The sequence below is a fragment of the Puntigrus tetrazona genome, chromosome 22, assembly GCF_018831695.1.
Source record: "Puntigrus tetrazona isolate hp1 chromosome 22, ASM1883169v1, whole genome shotgun sequence".
Lineage (NCBI taxonomy): Eukaryota > Metazoa > Chordata > Actinopteri > Cypriniformes > Cyprinidae > Puntigrus > Puntigrus tetrazona.
Genome location: NC_056720.1, coordinates 1,929,021 through 1,950,715, shown reverse-complemented (window position 1 = coordinate 1,950,715; position 21,695 = coordinate 1,929,021). Strand labels below are relative to the sequence as shown.

Below are 21,695 nucleotides of genomic sequence, written 5' to 3'. Positions count from 1 at the left end.
CTAAGAAAATCACTCTGGACCCCTCACATCCAGCACATCTTTGAACTGTTGCCGTCTGGTCGCCGCTACAGAGCACTGAGTACCAGGACAGCCAGACACAGGAACAGTTTCTTTCAGGCAGTCCATGTCCTGAACACTTGACAACACTATTATACATTATTTATTTAACATACAGACTTATTTACACTTCAGTTTGCACAGAACACTGTACAAAACATAATTCCTGCTTATACTTGAATGTCTATATTGTATTTTTGCTATCTTGTACTTTTTCTATTTTGTATATTTGTATATAATTCTTTTTATAATCTTGTCATCCTGTTGTACTGTAGAGCTTCTGTCACTAAAACAAATTCCTCGTATGTGTAAACATACCTGGAAATAAAGTTGATTCTGAGTCTGATTTATTCTATTAGTATTTGACTTTATTATTATTTTTTACAGTGGCACTAAAGCGCCCATACTCTGAAGCCTGCTGATTAGCTTAAACCAGTTAAATCCAGGCTTGTCGACCAGCTAAAACCAGCCTAAACTGGTTTTTACAGCAGGGGAGGCTACTGTTCACATCAGAACATCTAAAAAAATGAAAAACAACAGCAGCAAAAACAAAGCACTGTCTATTACTAAATTAAAAGCATTAGGCCTAACCTATCCACTTTTTACTGATTAGTTATTTAACCAGTTTTACTACAATGGTTAGTGTAGCAAAACCATGGTTGATTTGTGGTTGCCATGGTTTCTTCAGCACCAATTCGCAATGACTAAAACACTCTATAGGGCTGTTTGCATTCAAATGAACACATCATTTCGTCATTTCTTTTCATTACAAAAAATTATTCTGGTAGCTTCATATTACGGTTAAACCATAAAATAAATAAAATAAATTTTCTTGTTTAACCTCGGCAAAGTTTAAATTCTGTGGTAGTAAAAAGACCGCATTACATCAGAAATAAATGATGATCCATGTGTGCCACCTGGTGGACTGGAGGGTAGAGATAATATGGTTCAGTTGGCAAGAAAAACACACGTTGAGAATAGAAAAACGTTAATAATAGGGAAAAAAAACGCAAAGTGCTTTAAATACAATGTTTATAAGATTATAAAAATGCATTATAATAAAGTAAATGAACGTTAAATTAACGTGAGGAAATTTAGATGCATCATGTAAGTGCACTACAAATATTAACCTTAAATAAAACCAATTTTAATGGCGAAACCCAACATGACAACTCAAATAATATCACAGAAAAGAGTACAGGATCACATCAAGAAGTACCTCCAAACAATGAACTGTGCTGAATCTGAAACGACATTTTATTTAAAAGCATGCATGCATACATTTCCCCAGCATACGTTCAGAAAATAAATCTCTTTTGATTTCATGTCACTTTCTAACACCGCAGCAATCAGTCTTTCAAATCATGTACAATTAGGCTTTGTCAAAAGCGTGCAACTTATTACAGATATTAGTGTTTTTGTGCCTGAGGAGAGAAGCGAACTGACTGAAGCTCTTCCCGCATGGAGTGCAGTGGTATGGTTTCTCTCCGGTGTGGATCCTCTCGTGTGTTTTCAGATGTCCGGTTTGATTGAATCTCTTGTCGCAGTATGAACACTGGAAAGGTTTCTCTCCGCTGTGAACCTTCTGGTGGACTTTCAGTTCGCTGTTCGTTATAAACGACTTCCCGCACTCACCGCATATGTGGTTCTTCAGACCGTCGTGTCTCTTCTGGTGAACCATTAAAGAACCAAGCTCCGTGAAAGCTCTTCCGCACAGCGAACACACATGAGGCTTCTCCCGCGTGTGGATTTTCAAGTGCTTTCTCAGGGACAATGGCGTAAAAAACGTTTTACCGCACTGTTCGCAGTGAAACGGTCTTTCTCCAGAGTGAGAACGCAGATGCGATTTGAGAGCTCTTGCTTGCGTGAACCTCTTTTCGCACAGATCGCATGTGAACGGCTTCTCTCCGGTGTGGATCCTGGTGTGGATCTTGAAGGTTTTTTTATTAGCGAAACTCTTTCCGCAGTAAGTGCACGCATAGGGTCTCTCTCCGGTATGGGTTCTCCGGTGTTCTTGAAAGTTTCTTTCGTATTTGACGCTTTTCCCACAATAATCGCACATGAAGGGCTTTTCTCCGGTGTGAACTCTCAGGTGAACCTGAAGATTGTGTTTGTAGTTGAAAGTCTTGCCGCACTGGGGGCAGGCGAAAGACTTTTTTGGCCTCGGATCTGGTTGTTCTCCTGTTTCGACGTGATGGTGCTTCTCCGCCGCTTCATTCGGTTCTTCATCTTCATTGTTCTCATCCATCAGGACTGAAAATCAAGCGCAAAAAAAAAAACGCACCAAGAGAAAATTGTAAAGTAAAAAGACTTAGGTTATTGGAGTTAAACCATGATTATCGCAAATAAAACATGTTTTGCAACACTAAAAAGTATAATTAAGTTGAAGTAGTAAAACTTTTGGTTGTACAAGTGGTTATAAGTTTTAACGCAAACGTTGTGATTCAGTTTGATTCTTTGATTCTGACTAGTGAAAATGTTATTATTTGATATCATTTCGATTTTTTACCCAGCCCTAGTAATAAACCCACCAAAAAATAAACGACATAACCATAAAGCCATTTTCCTATGCCCTTTATGAAGGCATTTCATAATCAAGTAGCTAATTAATTATTTTTCTCTTTGTGCACACAACACATTATCATGGGATGCTTCATATTTTCAATAGAACAAGACCACAAATACACAGTGTATGTTTTTCATCTTCATATAATTACAGTGAAATACAAAGGAAAAACTAAATAATCAGAAGTAGTTTTCAAATGTACATCTCTTAACTCTTTTTTTTTCTTGGAGCAGAATTTCGACAAACCGGAAGTGCAGTAAACTAGTCAGAAAAAGGCGTGCAGAAAAAACTAAACAACCTGAACCAAGAGAAAGTACACGATCTGCAATGCCTAAAAGCGTAAAAAAGACAAGTATTAATATTAAAACACCACATAACCAGTGTTTGATAGCAGGGGCTCTGCAGATAACGTGTAGTTACGTTTTATTCGCAAACGATAAACACGCGAATCGATCTCGGGATTTAGGAATAGAGATCGTTCACATCAAGATCGAAATGGATCAGAAATAATGATTTCCGCTCACCCTAAAAACCCCAGTCCAGTCAATCACAGACTAGACACGAGCCGCTTCGTCTCATCGTTCTTCTTTTGCTTTTTTTGGTGGATGACAAAATATTTCGTGGTACGTTTGCGCCTCCTTCTGGACCGGAGCGAGGAGAACAACGACAGAAATACGACAGAAACCACCTCCTCGGATGTTCTCAGCTTATCCAAAGTACTAGTTGAACACATTGTAACATATGTGCTGCTGCTGTGTTCGTATCTTAACTGTTTAGCATTAGTACTTTAGTCATTTACTTGAGTGAAACCGAAACCATATTTTGTACGACAAATTATTGTAGAGTAGAAACTGCAGTGATTTTTCCCTCCATTGCATTTACTGTAAGTATCCTTCAGAAATCATTTGCTGTTCGACAAACCATTTTAATATCACTTTCTTTTCAAAAAAGTACCCTTGTAATAATATAAAATAGTACAGCTATATATGTATTAATATAGTATAGTTACTAATACTATTTAAAAAAAAAAAACAACATAACATGTTCACTTTTATTAGATATCGCAAAAAAAAAAACATATATGTTAACTATTTAAATTATAACAATTTTCCAGATTTGCTAAGAAACATTGGGATGTTATCGTGTATATCGTGATTAATTATGTAAAGTTTAATAATTTCTGTTTAATATGAAGTAAAACAACGTTTGTTTGTTTTTTCATGCGCAAAAGTATTTTAATGTTTGTAAGGTATTTAAAATACTAATGCTACCAAGTCTGGAATAATTGAGATTGTTTAATGGTTGCAAAATAATCATATTGTGAAATATTATTACAATTTAAAATAGCTGTTGACCATATCGTAGAATGTAATTTATTTCTGATCAAAGCCGAATTTTCAGCATAATTACTACAATCTTCACTTTCTTTCAAGAACAAAATTACTGACCCTAAACTTTAGTTTTACACACACACACACATCTCAGAAAGTTTCTGAAGGTAACGAGCTTATTGCGACAACACCGAGTGATGTTTCTTCTTATGACTCATCAGCTGATTTGATTGGTTGAAGCTCTTCCCACACGCGGTGCAATGATACGGTTTCTCTCCGGTGTGAATCCTCTCGTGAGCTTTCAGGGTTCCTGAGCGAGAGAACCTCTTGTCGCAGTGCGAACACTTATACGGTTTTTCTCCGGTGTGGATCCTCTGGTGCAGTTTCAAGTGCGTGGCCGATAAAAACCCGTTCCCGCACTCGAAGCACACGTGAGTCCTCGCGCCGGTGTGTATCTTCTGATGCTCTTTAAAACCGTCCAGTCGAGCAAAACTCTTCCCACACAGAGAGCACAAGTACGGCTTCTCCTGCGCGTGGACTTGCAAGTGTCTCTTCAGTACAGACGACGAAAGGAACATTTTAGAGCACTGGTCGCAGCTAAAGGGCCTGACAGCAGAGTGAGTGTAGAGATGCTCTTTAAGACTGCTGACGTGTGTAAAACTCTTCCCACACTGGACACAAGAGTATGGTCTCTCTCCGGTGTGGATCCTCAGGTGCTCCTTAAGATTCTCTTTATAGGTGAAACTCTTTCCGCAGAGATCGCATACGTGCGGCTTTTCTCCGCTGTGGATTTTGATGTGCCTCCTAATGGCCCCCGGGAGCGCAAAACCTCTTCCGCATTGAGGACACGTGAACGGTTTCTCCCCGGTGTGAATCGTTACGTGCCTGTTCAGGCCCGTTTTGTACGCGAAACTCTTGCCGCATTGTTCGCACGTGAACGGTTTATCTCGGTATGAACTCTTGTGTGATCAACAAGGTTTCCTTTACTCCTGAAACTCTTCCCACATTGAGAACAAGCGAACGGTTTCTCGGCGGTGTGAATTAGCATGTGGCGCTCAAGGCCGATTTTTTGCGTGAAACTCTTTGCACATTGAAAGCAGTTGAAAACCTTTTTGCTTCTTTCTTTTTTTGGGGATTTATGACTCGATGTTTCTCCAGGCATGATATTATATTTCTCCTCAAGCAGTTCTTGCTCTTTCACTTCCATCAAATCTACATAAACATAGTATAAATTAATCATTAAAAGCTTTGCTCTAGATTTAACAGATTCATACAGCCACTATGGTTTTGGCTGTTATTTTAAAGTGCACCGACTTAAACCCAATGAACTGCATGCAGCTTGAATGTTCTCCAGCCTCATCAAAGGCTTAAGAATAAACACCAACCTGTTTGTTCTTTAGTGTGTTTCACTCTGCAGGGTTCTGGATCTCTCATGTTCTCTCTGTCCTTCAATAAACTCTGTCTCTGCAGATTTTATTTCTTCCTGGTGAACTGGATGCCTCAATGTTCCAACATTAATCAGTGAATTGTAAGAGTAAGAAGCAGATCTGCCAAAATTATATCAGTTAAAATACATTGATTTCTCCACGAATTCTCACATTAAGTGTTCATCTAATTGTATACGTTCTAAATATATATCATAAGATACGCATTCTTCATTTATCTATTAGCATGGTTTATGGAATATGGAACCCATGAATGTTCAAACTATATTAAGAACTGTCGAATTATTTTTGGAACCATCCATCAAAGCAATGAAATCAGTGCGTTATATAAGTAACTGCCTGATATCTTTCAGTCATGTTATATTCAAAACAAAACTCTTCATATACGTACTTCGAGAAGTCAATAGCATATAGCATTAGCATTCAACGGTTTTGACCCTTACTGCCGTTTTCAAACAAAGAGCGTGTAACGCTGAAAAGGAATCACCTTAACAACTTTTCTGTTTATAATCGTTTGAAAACCATTTGTTTTTGTGCTAGTTCTCACTATAAGAGACCTGGAACCATTGTGATCAAAAATGTAATTAGTCATAATTTCAATACATATACCGTTTTATTCATTTACTATTTTGCCGCCGACATAACTAAGAAATAACCGTTTGTGAATATGAAGCGTTAAAATAAGCATGTTTCATTATTTCCGTATAGAAAAACAAATCTTGGTATCCTAGACTTCTTAAAATGATATATATTTCGCGAACGTCTTTGTTAACACTGCAATCTGACGCCACTTAAAAAAAGAATATTAAAATGAAACCTACATCTTCTCGGTTCCTCCAGCATCATCTTCTTCTACGTTTCATGGTGGCACGCAAAACACTTGAAGGTACGTTTCCGCCATCTTCTGGATTAGAAAACACAACGCAAGGAGACACGGGGAACTTGATAAAACGCATTTTGCCGTGCCAGAAAAGTGTACTTGAAACGTACTGTGTATTAATAATAATAAAAAACCCCAAACAAACACGTATAGTCTGTTTAAATGTTTTGGTTTTCTAGATATGAACTGCTAAGTTTCTCATGTTCTCCGCTAGGTGTCAGCACGAACATAAACAAAACAATACTGAGTGTCTTGTCAGAATACAAGCATATAAAAGGTATTATATCATAATTTAGTAACAACTAAAACGGCCATAACCTGAAAATAATAACAATTACAACAGCAATAGATACCATTACAGAAAATTTGAATGGTTTCCACCAAAACGCCATTATAAACGTTATCAATTGTTAGCCATTAAAAAAATGTTTTGGGACATATTCCATTAAGACTTAATAAGCCACAAATAGAAGGTTACAGATAACCGATAGCCACCGCAGTTAGGTTAGCGAAATAAAGAAAGTTCATGTGATTTTTAATGAAGACAAACACACAGTATAGACCTGGTGATAAAACAGTTTATTTGCTGTATTCAGATGCAACGTTGAAACAAAAGGTTTGGTTGAATCCTTTTACGGGATTCAGATTCGCGAGGTACCTTCGAATCGCGCATTTTCCGTGTGAATCAGTAGATAATTTGATCGCTTATTACCAGGCTCTCAGCGGTGTGGCTTTTCTCGTGCGCTTTCAGGTGCGGCGACTGAGCGAAACCCTTCCCACAAAGCGAGCACTTGTACGGTTTCTCTCCCGTGTGAATCCTCTGGTGCTGCTTGAGCTGGTCGGAGGTAATAAAAGCCTTGCCGCATTCATAACACACGTGATCCTTCACACCGCTATGGACCTCCTGATGCCTTTTAAAGCAGTCCACTCGCGCGAAACTCTTTCCGCAGAGAGAGCACAAGAAAGGCTTCTCACCCGAATGAACTCTCAGGTGTCTCTTCAGCGCCGACGCAGTAATGAAATCCTTACCGCATTGATCACAGCTAAAAGACCGTTCGGCGGCGTGAGAGAGCTGGTGATCTTTGAGGCCGTTGACGTGTCGGAAACTCTTGCCACATTGTTCGCAACTGTAAGGCCGCTCTCCAGTGTGGATCGTCATGTGAAAGCGGAGCTTTTCCTTGCGTATGAAGCTCTTCCCGCACTCTTGGCACGCAGCGGCCTCTCGGTGTGGAGTTTGGACGTGCCGCTGCAGGTTGGTGTTCGTCGTGAAGCTCCTTTCGCAATGCAAGCACGCGTAAGGCTTTTTCCCAGTGTGGGTTATCACGTGCCTCTTGAGCCTCGTTTTGCACGCCAAGCGCTTTCCGCACCACTCGCACGTGAAGGGCTTCTCTCCGGTGTGGATTTTTATGTGCCTGTCGAGTCGTTCTTTACACGCGAAACTCTTGGCGCACACAAAACACGCGAAAGGCTTCTCTCCGGTGTGGATTCTTATGTGGCGCTCGAGTCGCGATTTACCTGCAAAACACTTCCCGCACTGAGGGCAGATGTAAGACTTCTTGACTTTGGTTGTTTTTTGCGTGAGGGTCAAAGGTTCTTCATCGGCGATGGAGTGATAACGTTGCTCCTCCACCTCATCCGAGTCTTCACGTTCCTCTTTTACGTCCATCAGACCTAAATGAACATAAGCTGGTAAATCGGGAAGGGAAAATGCGTGAAAACCAAAGAATCTACACACTGAACTTGACCCTGGAGCACAAAACAAGCCGAATAAGCTTTCTATCGATGTATGATTTGTCAGGATATGACAAGAGTTGAGATACAACCAAAAATATGGATCCTGTGGTGCAAAATACCTCTCTTAGTTCTTAGGAATGCATATCACTAATCAAAATATTACGTTTTGATACAAATAGCTCAATGGAACATGATTTTTACGTAATATACTAATGATTGTTGGCATCAAAGACATTTTGAGCCTTTGTATTGATGGTGACTGCTTTAAGTATACCCATACTATTGTGGTCCAGGATTGCAAATATCAAATAATCCACTGATTAATTCAGCAAAACCACTCCACAAAGGTCATTTTGTCATGTATCTGTCCGTGTTGTTTGTTATGCTGCAACCACGTTTAAGATGTATAAACACCAACCTCTTTGTCCTTCAGTATCTTCGTTGGGTTTCATACTGCGAGATTATGGATCATGTTTTCAGTTTTCTCTTAAAAACTATTATTTTTGCGTTTCACCCCTTAACCCAGAGGTATGACAGGCCAGTTACATCCCTGCTGCCTTTTGTTCTGAGAACAGCGTTAACAACGTCGCTATAAACTGTCGCGGTCATGTTAAAAAGCGAAGTAATGACCGCTGATGTAGTTAACGACATCGTGCGGTCTCTCCATACGGAGTGATTTACGATCAGCAGGACATCGGCGCATTTTACATCGAGATGTTTACGTTTTGCTGTCAGTTTCAGCGATATATGCGTTCCACCTCGCGCGGCTACAACAGACAGTTAAACGTTATCCGTTCCGAACGCGTATCCTGATTATGACAAGTATCACCAGTAAAGTAACATATTAGCTATTTCGACACGACTAACAGCAGCGGCTGGCCGGTCCGAAGAACAAACGTTCCGTGTGGCCACGCCCACTCTTACGTACAAGGGCTGCGTTCTATTCGCTCTGCTCTTCTTCAGCTCTTCAACTCTTCTGCTCTCCTTCAGCTCTTCAACTCATTCCTTAAATGATTGGGTGCATAAAAGTGTTCCTGAAATTTTTATGTGGTTAATACTTATATTAACAAACATATTAATCGTTAATATTACTTCAAAATCAGCAATCAAACATCTTGCAGATAGTTGCATAAATCTAGCCTCTATGTTAAGAACATGGGATAGTCGGTGTTATTTTCTTGGATTAAATTTAGGTCTACATTTTTAGGTCTATATTTACGACCAGTATGCATAAAAATATCAGACTCAACTAGACTCAATATTTGATGCAACTGGCCCTTGTTCCGCTCTTCTGGATCTGATACAACACATCTTAAGGCTAAAAGTAGCTCCTAACTCGCTGATTTAGGACAAAATCAGGATTTGGCTGCCTAAAAGATTCAGTCATGATGAGACGTTTGAATACACATATCTGGCTTTTGAATGCAGACTTTGGTGTTTTGGTGAATCTGATCGATATATCTCTTTGAAGCACTTGTACGTTTACCTTGGCTTCCGCCTTATCTTCTGAAGAAGTGTAAAAGCCCAGATCAATGTTTTGCGACATTTAAGTTACGTTATAATGAGAGCATACAGCAATTCTCGTTTTCAGATGGTTCCTTAAGCATGCAAGGACTCCTGCTGAAAGACAATCATCTCCTTCCATTGATAGTTTTAATTAAAAACATGCATTTACATTACATTAGATCACCTGCTGCTTCTAGAGAAGTCATCTCTGATATGAAATTATGATTAATATTTATATAAACAAATAAATACAAACACGAAACACTGCTGTAATTATAAAATGTTTATTATAAAATAAAAAATATGAATATAGCATATAAAATATAGGACATTATACCTAGATAGCACACATATGTCTGTAAGTCTGTCCAGAACTAACCATTAGGCCACAATTTCCCCCAAAAAAGAGGAATATCTAAAGCCTTTTAGCCATTGAAACCTAAATGCGAAGCACAGTTTATATTGCGATAATTGCCAGCTACTTTTTCTCTTTTACATGGCTGAACAAATAAATATGTGGATATGAAATATTGATTTGACTTAATTATGGCTTAACAACAATAAAAACACAGTTACAATCACAAACACACACACTACACTCAATATAAATGGAAAACTCTTTTTTTAACACTACATCTGAAGAAAGAAACAAAATCATAAAAACGCTTGGAGCTCCAGTGAGCCACAGCTTCCTCAAAAAAAGCTGATCATTATTACTCTAAAGAGATTTCAGAGTTTCTCTGTGCATACAACTGTGCCGTCTTATATTTTATTCCCATTAATTTTCATATAAACCCAATCAGTGAATACAAACATATTGAATATCTGTGCCAGGAACAAGAAATACTTCTGTGATCATATCAAACGCTGAGTGCATGTGAACGTCTTAAGATTTGAGCTGTTCAGATTTGGTCCTTGAGGAAGTGGAATAAAGAAGCGAGTATTTCTATTTTTCTTGTGGTGAAACATGCAGTTCAGCTCTTCTGGATCTGATGTCATAAACCAGAACAACAACCGCAGCGACCGCAGCCACGCCCATCAGAGCGGAGACGACCAATCGGATCACAGCTTCAGCAGAATCACAACCAATGACAGAAGAGTCTGAGGAATAAAGTTCAGCTCTGTTAGTAACACTGTAGATTGATCACAGCTATATTATTTGTTATAGTAGCTCACACTAAGCATGACGTTAAAAATAAAGTTTGTTTTATGGTTATTATGAGCTGTGACTCACCAGAGACGGTAAGATTGAATCTGTACGTGCTCTTTCTGCTGCCGACGGTCACTTGATAAAGTCCAGAGTCTGTGTTTCTGGTGTTGGTGATGGTCAGAGATCCAGTCTGATAATCCAGCTTCAGTCTGTCTCTGAACCTCCCGCCGAGAACATCGTAAGTGGAGAGTCTTCCGTTGTCTTTATTGATTTGAGCTACACAAATCTCTGGCTGTCCAAATGTCCATGTTATCTGCTCATTTTTCTTTAGTTCAGTGTGAGTCTGTAGAGAGACGGACTCTCCCTCCATCACCGACACTGACTTCACTGAATCAGGAAACACACCTGAACAAAACATACACAGACAGGTTCTGTCACCGCCACAAATCCTTTCGTTTACTTGCCATCTAAGCTCCTCTTCCATTATATTGACTCTCACATCACACAGACCGGTGCACTTCACCCTGGACTACATCTCCCATGTTGCATCGCTCTGATTGGACTCACATGCATTGTTTAGCATTTAACTGATGCCTGGACTATTGCTGTATACCTGGATTATCTCTCTTTACACATAGTAACACCACTTCATTGTCCTAAAAGAACTTAAGAGACTTTACCAGTAACTTCAAAAATGGCCTTCTTAGCCTACAACAGTTACTTCCCTGTTTTCAAAAGCGTTTGCTGCATGGCTTAACCCTTTAAGCCCTGAAGGCATTTTATGAGCGACTTACAAAAGAGCAAAGACTCGTAACTCCAAAACTACAGCAAGGAGAGTCAAAAAGTTGGTTTAGCTCAAAAGAAAACTTACAGTTGGATATTTTTGTTCTGAGATGCTTTTTAAAAAAAATGGGGGAAAATTGCATTTAATTTGACAAAGTAATATTTCATGAAGGGGGTCATTCATTTTTAGTGATGTTCCTCTGTATGTGACTTGTATCTAGTGGTAATCACATATACAAATCAAACGTTTCCCACAAAGGTAGACACTGCGTAATGACTCCAAATCTCTAGCAAGGAGAGTCAAAAAGCATTTGTCGCCAGTGGAGGAACTCAAAATTTTTTTTTAATTTCTCCCCCAAAAACAAACAAAAACAGAATTCAGGTTCATTTTAAATTAACGGGCAATATTTGATTTCTACACGCAATTATACAGCCTTCACGCTGTGACTTATCCCAAAGTGATTTAATGTCAAATAATCTGTATATAGACACTTATAGGCTCATCGGATGAGTTGTGTCACTGTCTATTGGTTCACGTTGTGTCTTGTGACAGAAAGATCTTCCAGGAAACCGAGACACGTAAAAACTCCAAATTAAATATTAAATTAAATACAAAAGTTATGACCGCTGCATTCTGTGCACTTCGATACTAGTCTGTGCTTGACTGAAGTCACGTTTGTCTTCTTATTACTTTACCAAGTTTATTTAACCCATTGGTCCCGTGTAAAGCGTGAACTGAGGAATCTACTCCTCCGTGATGTTGTTCTACAAGCTTATTACCTTTCTTTTTCCAAAGGGAACACACACACACACAGTCTTGCTCACATTTGTACATGACTCTGTAACTGTGACTCACCAGAGACGGTAAGATTGAATCTGTACGTGCTCTTTCTGCTGCCGACGCTCACTTCATAAAGTCCAGAGTCTGTGTTTCTGGTGTTGGTGATGGTCAGAGATCCAGTCTGATAATCCAGCTTCAGTCTGTCTCTGAACCTTCCGTCATATGTGGTGAATCTTGCATCCTCTTTATCAATTAGAGCTATGAGAGTCTCTGGGTGTCCGAATGTCCACGTTACAAGATCCCTCGCCTGTAGTTCAGTGTGAGTCTGTAGAGAGACGGACTCTCCCTCCATCACCGACACTGACTTCACTGAATCAGCAAACACACCTGAACAAAACATACACAGACAGGATCTGTCACAGCTTTAAAGAACTTACTGGCTTACTGGAGCGAACAGTTTGAAATTTACATTTGAAGTAAATAAACAACAAAAGCAATTTATCGTTGAGTGCTTGTGGGGATTTTGCATAAAACATTGTACACTTTTACTTCAGACGAGAATCACGCCACGACTGAAATTAAAGCTGCTGCGTTTGGAGCTCCAGCGTTTTTACATAAAGGACATTTAAAAAACAAACAAACGAACACACGTTTCAAACTCACCAGCCAGACGCCACAAACATAAACAGAAGCAGAACCTGCCAAGCATCTTCAACGGTCCACGAAGACAAACTCTTCAGAGTGGGTTCAGTAATAAGACGACAGATGAGCTGAAGTGAAACTGTCTACGAAGATGACAGCCTATATATTCCTGGCTATTGTGTGTAACCGTCCAGCTCTTTCTGCTGATTTATTTACACTCTGAACATTGACACATCCAGGCCACAGCTTCCTATGGCTCTCTTCAACTCGTTTGTACTTCATTTCTCTAAAGACTTCACGGAGCAGGAAGAGACCTGCTCTAACTGTGTCTACAAAAGTTGCTCTCTTTATTTTATTTAATTATTAATCTATGTATTTATTTTTTTTTAAATCAATGAAAAAAAAAGATTCCCTCGTGAGCTTTCTTTACATTTCAGTAGTTTTGAAAATGAGGAATTTATATGATTTATCTTTTTACAGGATGGATGGGAATTTTACTTATTTTTCATTATCATCATTTACGTGTACATGTGCCGCTAACATTACGAAGTAAAACGAACGAGCCCGACTGCAGTAATAAACACAAACAACGATATCAGTACTAAAATAATGACTGCGACACAAGATGGCGCGAGATGCGTTCACATGAACCGAGAGGAGCACGAGTCTGCGATCTTAAACACAACGCTACTACGGACGATAAATATTAAGAAATACTTCAAGTCACTGACCAATCAGAATCGAGTATTTTTCAAAGCCGTGTGATAAACGCTTTTGCTTAGGTCCGGATGTTGAGCACACAGCTGCAGGTGTTTTTGTCTTAGCTGTCCATGCATGAAGGGAAAGCTCTCGGGGTTAAATTAAATTAATGCATTTTCATTTTGGGGTGAGCTAACACTTAATAAGTACACGGTTCTCCGCTTTTTCAAGGTAAATGCTTTTTTTAAATTTTCATAATAGAAAATGTACAGTATGTATACGGTGCATTAGCAAAAATGACGAAAATAAATAAATACAGGCAGCATCTATTTGCAGTGTAGATAGCAATTAGAAGTACAATTAGCATATTTTCTTAGCATGGATGCTATATACTACTAATTGCGCCTCATTATTGAAGTACATTATAAAACAAAATGCAACTTATTGAGTGTAAATGTTAATTTTAATTCAAATGATTAAATGGATGCCATGGCTGACGTCCTCCCTGCACCCACCCTAACCCTACCAAACACTTTATTTTAAACGTTTTAATTATCAGCGACACAAATTACACTGTAAGTAAATTGGAACCGTGGTTACATCCACACCAGGTTAAAGACACATCTTTCAGATAGCTGTATCCTCAGATGGCTATACTAAGCAGGTCGCTAATCAGTGTTGGCTAGCAAACACCATGCTATTGACCAGAGGCTCACAGGAGGGAGATCCAGACCATCAGTACATTATTAGCTAAAGACAGAACACATGAAACACCATTAGTCTAGCATCGAAGACTGATGTCACGTAAGCTTATAAATATATCCACAGCCAGCGAGACTCTCTCCACACAATAACATGCTTATTAGAGAGACGCGGCTGAGCTGAATATGGCTCCACTTGCTGTCTCACAAGATTGGGATGACAGTTAATCTCCATAAAAACCCAGATACACTATCCATATGACCCTGTAGCGCTAAAAAGATATTAAAGCACTCAAGCTCGAACAAAAATCTGTCAAACCTCTTCAAGGGACTGAGTCTACAAATAGCTGAAACGATGATGTGAGGCTGCTCTGTAGTAAAGCCGTGAAAATGATCTACTTTCTAAAGAGCCGTCTATTTATTATTCAGTGTTGTTGTGTGACTGTACCTCTCTTTTGTGTGCTAGAGTAGACCACAGCTTCCTGTAGATCAGTGGCATCATTTTCAATAGAAATAAACTGGCACCACATGTTAAAAGCGCCTTAAAGCAGCGTTTGATCCTGAAAGTTTCGCTCTGCTCTCCCCTGTGATTGTTTAGGGTCTAAAATAACCCAAGACTTCTGCTTTCCTTTCCTAACTCAGTTACGTGGACTTCATTTACTGCTACAAATATATGGCTTTCAGATAAGCATGATTTGAACCATGCTAAGGCACTTCCACTAAAACCAACAAGGTTTTCTGGTCTATTCAACAGAATGTTGTGGTCGATGGTGTATAATAACGAGATACAACCACGATCAGATGATAGAAGCAGGCCTTTGTAACTCTAATGAGAGCAGTCTCAGTACTATGATATGGTCTGAATCCTGACTGGAAATCCTTACAGATACCATTTTCTCTAAAACAAATTATTACCTTTTTTTGTACCTTTCATACAAAAGGGGGGTTTGAAATCAGCCTGTAATTAACTAGATTATGTCCTAATGACAATGACGAATTATACAAAGGTGCTGAATTCTTTTCCTTAATCTTCCTTGAGTGTAAAGAAGCAACTGCGTAGAAGTTCTAGAAAAGAGAGTCTATAGTCTCTAGAATCTAAAATATAGCACTGATATGCTGAGAAATTGAGATAAATCGGAAAGGTTACTTATAAAGCAGTCCCTTGCGGTGGAAATCCTAATGCATCTTTTTCATGATCAACATGGATATTAAAATCAGCAATGATTAAGACTTTATCTGCAGCCAGCTCCGATAGAAAATCAACACATTGTTTAATAAATTCTGCATGGTCTTTTACACAACTCTACTTCTCGTTCCAACCAGATGATCCGATGGTAGCTGTTTGCATTTGTAGCCTGTCTGAGAGACACTTCTAGCTGGATGAAGGACAGATCACACCTTCTCTGTACAGCTGGGTTCGTCAACCATTACTCCTTCCAGGACAGTTAAGCTTAATAAACCATATTGCTATAACCTGCAGATTTGCCTGAACATTAGGAAGACACACAACTCCTTGTCCAAGCTCTTGTTCTCTCCAGACTGGACTATTGTAATGCTTTCTTGGCCTCTGCAGCTGATAGCTTTTGGATGTTTTTGGATTGCATTAAAAGCAGAGCTGGATTCAACAAAAGAATCCTAGCAAAGTGACCCTCGAGTCCAGATGTTGAAAGACAAGCCACAACGTCATAAACAGAAGACACTTTTACCTCCGATGAGAATCACTTCGCGACTAAAACCGCTAAGCTTCGGTGCCTTATCTAAAGGGGAAAAAACCCATAAAGGAAACTCACATCAGATAAAATAAGTGTTAATGCTTGTTAAATCCAACCCTCCTTTTTTGATGATTACTTCACACTCGCTCTAGTAGACCGCAGCTTCCTGTTTTGCTCAGTTGTGTCATTTTCAGCAGAAATAAACTGATCTATAACATGATCAGTGAGCAAAAAAGCCATGAGATGCTGAGATCCTGAGAGAGTTTGGCTCCGTCTTCAGCTCATTCGTTGATCGCTTCTTATCAGATGCTGCTAGAACTGTGTTCAGAAAATGTTTATTTCCCTAATATTTTCATATAATTAACATTCACGTAAACATATTCAATGTATACAGACATGCCAGGATATTGGGAATGCGTGCCAGGAACAGGAAACACCGCTGAAATCATATAAGATATTTATTATAGAATAGATCATCTAGAGATTATATCAAGCTTTGCCTCTTTGTTGTGGAATTGTGTTTTTTGGATCGGCTGCTCAGGGTTGATTAAAACGAATATTTTGAAGAGTATTTGTGGCAGTCGGTCGCCTCGCAAGCCTACGTCTTAGAATATATGACACAAATATAATTTTACTTGCTCAAAATATGATTTATTTTTACTTATTTTAATGTTTAATGTTCAAATTAAGATTCAAACTAATAAACGAAGCTCGGGGTTTAGTTATAGAATATAGAAAGAATATAGAAAGATATTAGAAATCAGTAAAGGCTAATCAAGGACCCAGTTCAGCTCTTCTGGATCTGATGTCATAAACCAGAACAACAACCGCAGCGACCGCAGCCACGCCCATCAGAGCGGAGACGACCAATCGGATCACAGCTTCAGCAGAATCACAACCAATGACAGAAGAGTCTGAGGAATAAAGTTCAGCTCTGTTAGTAACACTGTAGATTGATCACAGCTATATTATTTGTTATAGTAGCTCACACTAAGCATGACGTTAAAAATAAAGTTTGTTTTATGGTTATTATGAGCTGTGACTGACCAGAGACGGTAAGATTGAATCTGTACGTGCTCTTTCTGCTGCCGACGGTCACTTCATAAAGTCCAGAGTCTGTGTTTCTGGTGTTGGTGATGGTCAGAGATCCAGTCTGATGATCCAGCTTCAGTCTGTCTCTGAACCTCCCGTCGAGAACATCGTAAGTGGAGAACATTTTTATTTTTTCACTGATTTCAGCTATTTCAGTTCTTGAAAGTCCAAATGTCCATGTTATCTGCTCATTTGTCTTTAGTTCAGCGTGAGTCTGTAGAGAGACGGACTCTCCCTCCATCACCGACACTGACTTCACTGAATCAGGAAACACACCTGAACAAAACATACACAAACAGGGCTGTTCACAGAATTGTTATTATTATGACTGAAGTGACTAGTCATATGCTCAAATACCATTAACAAACAGTATCAAATTCTGATGTTTCAAAGCTGAATTAAAGTCATAAACTTACTTAAGATGAGAATCACATCATAGCTCATATTAAAGCCGCTTCTGTTTGAGCTTCAGTGATTTTGACTAGCCTTGAGCACACAGATGCTAGTTTAGAGCGCTCTGAATTCAGTGACATTAGAACGAAGTTAGGGCCTAAACAAATACACACACACACCTGTGCTCAACAGGAAGTGTTTGCAAGATCGTCCCAGGCCTGAAAGGTGTCTCAAATAGCACTTCAGAGCGGTATTCAGGGCTAAGCATATCCCATCGTGCATCATGTTCAGGAACTTGTGTGCCTTGTAAACTTCGCAGTGTAAATGCTCGAACACACCGGGACGATTATCGCACGTGAATATCATCAGCATCGTTCGCTGTTCATACCAGAGCGATTTTCTCGATGAATAAATCAGCCATTTACTTTGATTATTTAAACAAGTGCAACTCAACCACAAGCAACAGCGTTTAGCTTCGGAGGTAACTCATTGGTCAGCCGTTTTTTACGCACTTCTCCAGCATCTCCAGTTTCCGCAACTTTTTGAATATGACTTTTTCGACTAGGTCATCCATTTTATTGGGATTTCTCAGCTACTGTTTTTGCAGGCTACCAATTCCAGGACATACTACTTCGCCTTGTTTTTCGCATGCTGCTATATAGTAGGGAAGCATGCGATTTCAGATGCAGCACAAGCCAATTTTTTTAAATGACGCTTTAAGCTTCACGTTTTACACGTCGGTGTGCGTACTCACATTGGTGACTTTTGTTTAGTCACAAGTCGTTAAACGTTGCGATATTCGCAAGGGATAATCCCCCCGTTGCCTTAAGCCTTAATTTCATTAACTATGCACCAAAACCTTTTTAAACAAAGATATTGTGAACTTTAACTTACGAAAATATCTCACAAATGGCTGTAATTGCGACTCACCATAGACGCTAACATTGAATCTGTGTGTGGTCTCTCTTGTCGTGCCCCTGATGATGTCCACTTCATAAAGTCCAGAGTCTGTGTTTCTGGCGTTGGTGATGGTCAGAGATCCAGTCTGATGATCCAGCATCAGTCTGTCTCTGAACCTCCCGTCAAGAACATCAAATGTGGAGAAGACTCCAGTACGTTTAATTATTTGAGCTATAAGCGTCTCTGGATGTCTAAATACCCATGTAATCACATTATCTGTCTGTAATTCAATGTGAGTCTGTAGAAAGACTGAATCTCCTTCCATCACTGACTTCATTGAGTCTGAATCAGCAAAAACTCCTGAACAACAAACACAAAGTCAGATTAAGGCTATTAACTAGCTTTACGATAGCTTACTGCAGTAAACAGTTTGAAATGTGCATTTGAGACCAGTAATATCCAAACACATATTTATTGATCCACTCCAAACTATAAATCTACGCAGAAAACACTCACTTCGGATTAGAATCAAGTCAGAACTGAAAATAAAGCAGTTTGAGCTTCAGTGTCTTATGTAAAAGAAGAAGACAGAAAATAAAACATTTCAAACTCACCAGCCAGACTCCACAAACAGAACCAAAATCTGTGAAGCATCTTCAGTCCAAAAGTGGTTCAGTAATGAAAAGCCAGATGTGAGGCTGACCTGTAATAAAGTCTTTTGAAACTCAGCTAAAAGCTAAAATAACCACCTTTTTGTCAGGATTTTTTTTTTTTTGCTCATTTCACAATTCAGTTGAGCCCCAGCTTCCTGTTGTGTATAAAATACATTTCAATCTCACCAACCAAACAGAACAAAACTAACTTGAGAAGCTTTTTCTTCATCGGTTCACTGCAAAGCCCACTCTGAAATATTTATCTAGCTGAGAGTATATGCTCTCACGTCTGTCTCCTTTATCACGAAAACAAGCTTTTGCTGAACTTACGTTTGACGTGAATTCCAGCCTCCGTGAAAACTAACAACGGAGATGATTAGATATCGTATTTAATGTCAATTTCTTCTTAATTCAGTTAGAATAACAAGACCATAAAAGTATGAGAGGTCAACAGAGGATGGACTCTTTCACCTTTATTTTTCACTTTTTATTTTAGCTGACAAAAATGTCTTTAAAAAGAAACTTTGGGTAAACTATTATTTTCATGAAGTTATCTAAAACATCTGTTAAACCAATTCTTCTTTTGATTTCAGAGTCTCCTTTTCCTTTTAATGGAGGTTGGCAAATGCACTGGAAGGAGAATATCACTACCTTCTTCATCGGCCTCAATCCCAATCCTTGAGATTGGATCTTAATACCAAGTGTTGTACAGAGGAAAAACATACTATATTGAAAACATACAGTAACTAGTAAATGTGATTGTTCGTTTGGATAAATTTGCATTTGATTAACTGTAAGATCTAGTAAGGTCTTGGGAAAATCTGATGAGAAACGCTTGAGTTTTTAAGGAGATCTCTGGCTTTTGATCTCTAGATTTGTAGACTTTGGTGTTTTGGAAAATCTGAGCAATTATTTAAAGCACTAGTGACCTTAGTCTTTTCTTCTGGAAAGAGAAGTGTACACCAGTGTTTTCTGAAGTTCAAGTAACGCTAAGGTGGATTTGTCACAGTTTGATAAAACGTATTCAGAAACGATGATCATTTCCCAAGACCCGTTTTTAAGCTGTCAGTTACCGTTATAAACTCAAGATGGCGCCAATGTCAACCGTCAAAACCTTTAAACGTTAATCTATATAGCCTATGTTTAATGTGGTAAAAGTCCATAGTGTTAATGCATTACTAAAAGTGGCGGGAAACTCCTTTACAACATTTAATGTGTGTGTGTGTGTGTGTGTGTGTGTGTGTGTGTGTGTGTGTGTGTGTGTGTGTGTGTGTGTGTGTGTGTGTGTGTGTGTAAGATGGCTTGGACGCAATGAAGGACTTTGAAATTGAATATGAACTAAACAGCGTCTTCTTCTGGTGGTAAACGGAATGAACACCAGATACCATCCGCTCTTAAAAGCACTCATAGGATTCAGCTGTACAGTAGTTTATCGATTTATTGATTTAAAACACCCCGACCTAGCCGTACAGCAGGTCGCAATCCAATCTCGATCGATCTGAATCGCGTCTGATCGGCTCCGCGTAAATGTGCCGCGGTCCCTTTAAGCGCGACTCCATTTTTCGGCGAATTTTTTTTTATCAAAGTTCTTGAAAAACTCGAACGCGCCGAATCCACTCCGACTTTATCACCAGGTTAAGGACTCCGGTTTCGGCACTAACGGAAGAACGGCAGCGGTTAAATATTAAACACCTGGACTATCAGGCTGTTATTGTTATTAATCATCACCGTCAGTTCATCAGCGGCGGAGTTTGGATCAAACCGAATCTACAGACATGTCGAGTGAGTCCAGAACCACACAGCGTTCACACACGCGTACGACTCTGTAACGCAACAACACACGCGGCGTTACACAGTAACAGACGTTTTACTGGTTTCTAAAAAGCAGCGCGTTTCTCTGCTCAAGTTTATCCGCGGATGACGTTTGCATTGTTGGTCACTTTTGCAATAATCGGGTTAGTCATATCTTCAATATCGCTTTGTTTGATACTCAGTGCTCGCTCGTGTCGGACCAGAGGAGCTAAACGGAGCTCTTTTTCCCGACCAGGTGAATGTTTAACCGGGACTGAGTTCTCGTTTAGGTGAAAGTCCTCCCGAGCGGCTGATAGGTTTATCGCTTTCTCTCTAACGGAACTCCCGCTATCAGCGCTTTGACGTCTTTATTGCGTCGTGTATTCGTCACGCAGGGCGCGTGAGTCTGCGCGTGTGCGGCGTGTAACGCGTACTAGTCTGCTTATTACAAAACCATGAAACGGTGTTAAAGTATGCTTGAACGATGCGTTTACATCACAGCACATCCCTTCGAAATCAAGGAGATCATCTACTTTAGTCTTTTTATTGCTTATGTTATTTTTTTTAATGAATTTCAGTTCTGAGATAGCACACTAGCATTACATATTTATGGATGTATTTGTTTATTTTGTTGTCAGTTTGATCAAATAACGAGTCAAGACTTAGGATTAAATAAAACAGAGCACATTGCATTGTGGGATACTGTATACCCCACAAATTACAAAGAGGTTATTTGCGGAATTAATTTTAATTATGCAGGTTTTGCTTATTTTTCATTTGTAATTACATTTTTATGCACTATTATTTATATAATAGTGGTACAAATTATATATATACACACACACACCTAAATAAATGTATTTAACTTTATATTTACAT

At 39.1% G+C, this 21,695-nt stretch overlaps 2 protein-coding genes across 2 annotated transcripts; both read right to left on the bottom strand.

Moving 5' to 3' along the window:
• Positions 1 to 1,348: 1,348 nt before the first annotated feature.
• On the bottom strand, positions 1,349 to 8,566 carry LOC122328122 (zinc finger protein 850-like). The gene is given in 7 exon segments (XM_043223832.1): positions 1,349 to 1,705; positions 1,784 to 2,166; positions 4,181 to 4,903; positions 4,906 to 5,166; positions 5,340 to 5,427; positions 6,968 to 7,965; positions 8,432 to 8,566. Coding segments are annotated over 7 exon segments (2,763 nt in total). The 5' UTR covers positions 8,466 to 8,566; the 3' UTR covers positions 1,349 to 1,429.
• A 1,582-nt stretch (positions 8,567 to 10,148) lies between these two features.
• Positions 10,149 to 19,125, bottom strand: LOC122328121. Its single transcript, XM_043223831.1, has 7 exons — positions 18,987 to 19,125; positions 18,403 to 18,732; positions 17,035 to 17,355; positions 16,763 to 16,901; positions 12,309 to 12,655; positions 10,754 to 11,074; positions 10,149 to 10,620 (listed from the first exon to the last, which is right to left on the bottom strand). The coding sequence occupies exons 1-7, from the start codon at positions 19,024 to 19,026 to the stop codon at positions 10,466 to 10,468; spliced, it is 1,653 nt and encodes a 550-aa protein (XP_043079766.1). The 5' UTR covers positions 19,027 to 19,125; the 3' UTR covers positions 10,149 to 10,465.
• Positions 19,126 to 21,695: the final 2,570 nt, after the last annotated feature.

Coding starts and splice junctions, on each gene's coding strand:
- LOC122328121 (XM_043223831.1), bottom strand. CDS start 19,026: ATGCTTCACAGATTTTGGTTCTGTTTGTGGAGTCTGGCTG. Junction 18,733..18,986: donor CTGTTTGTGGAGTCTGGCTG/GTGAGTTTGAAA, acceptor TTTGTTGTTCAG/GAGTTTTTGCTGATTCAGAC. Junction 11,075..12,308: donor ATTCAATCTTACCGTCTCTG/GTGAGTCACAGT, acceptor TGTTTTGTTCAG/GTGTGTTTCCTGATTCAGTG.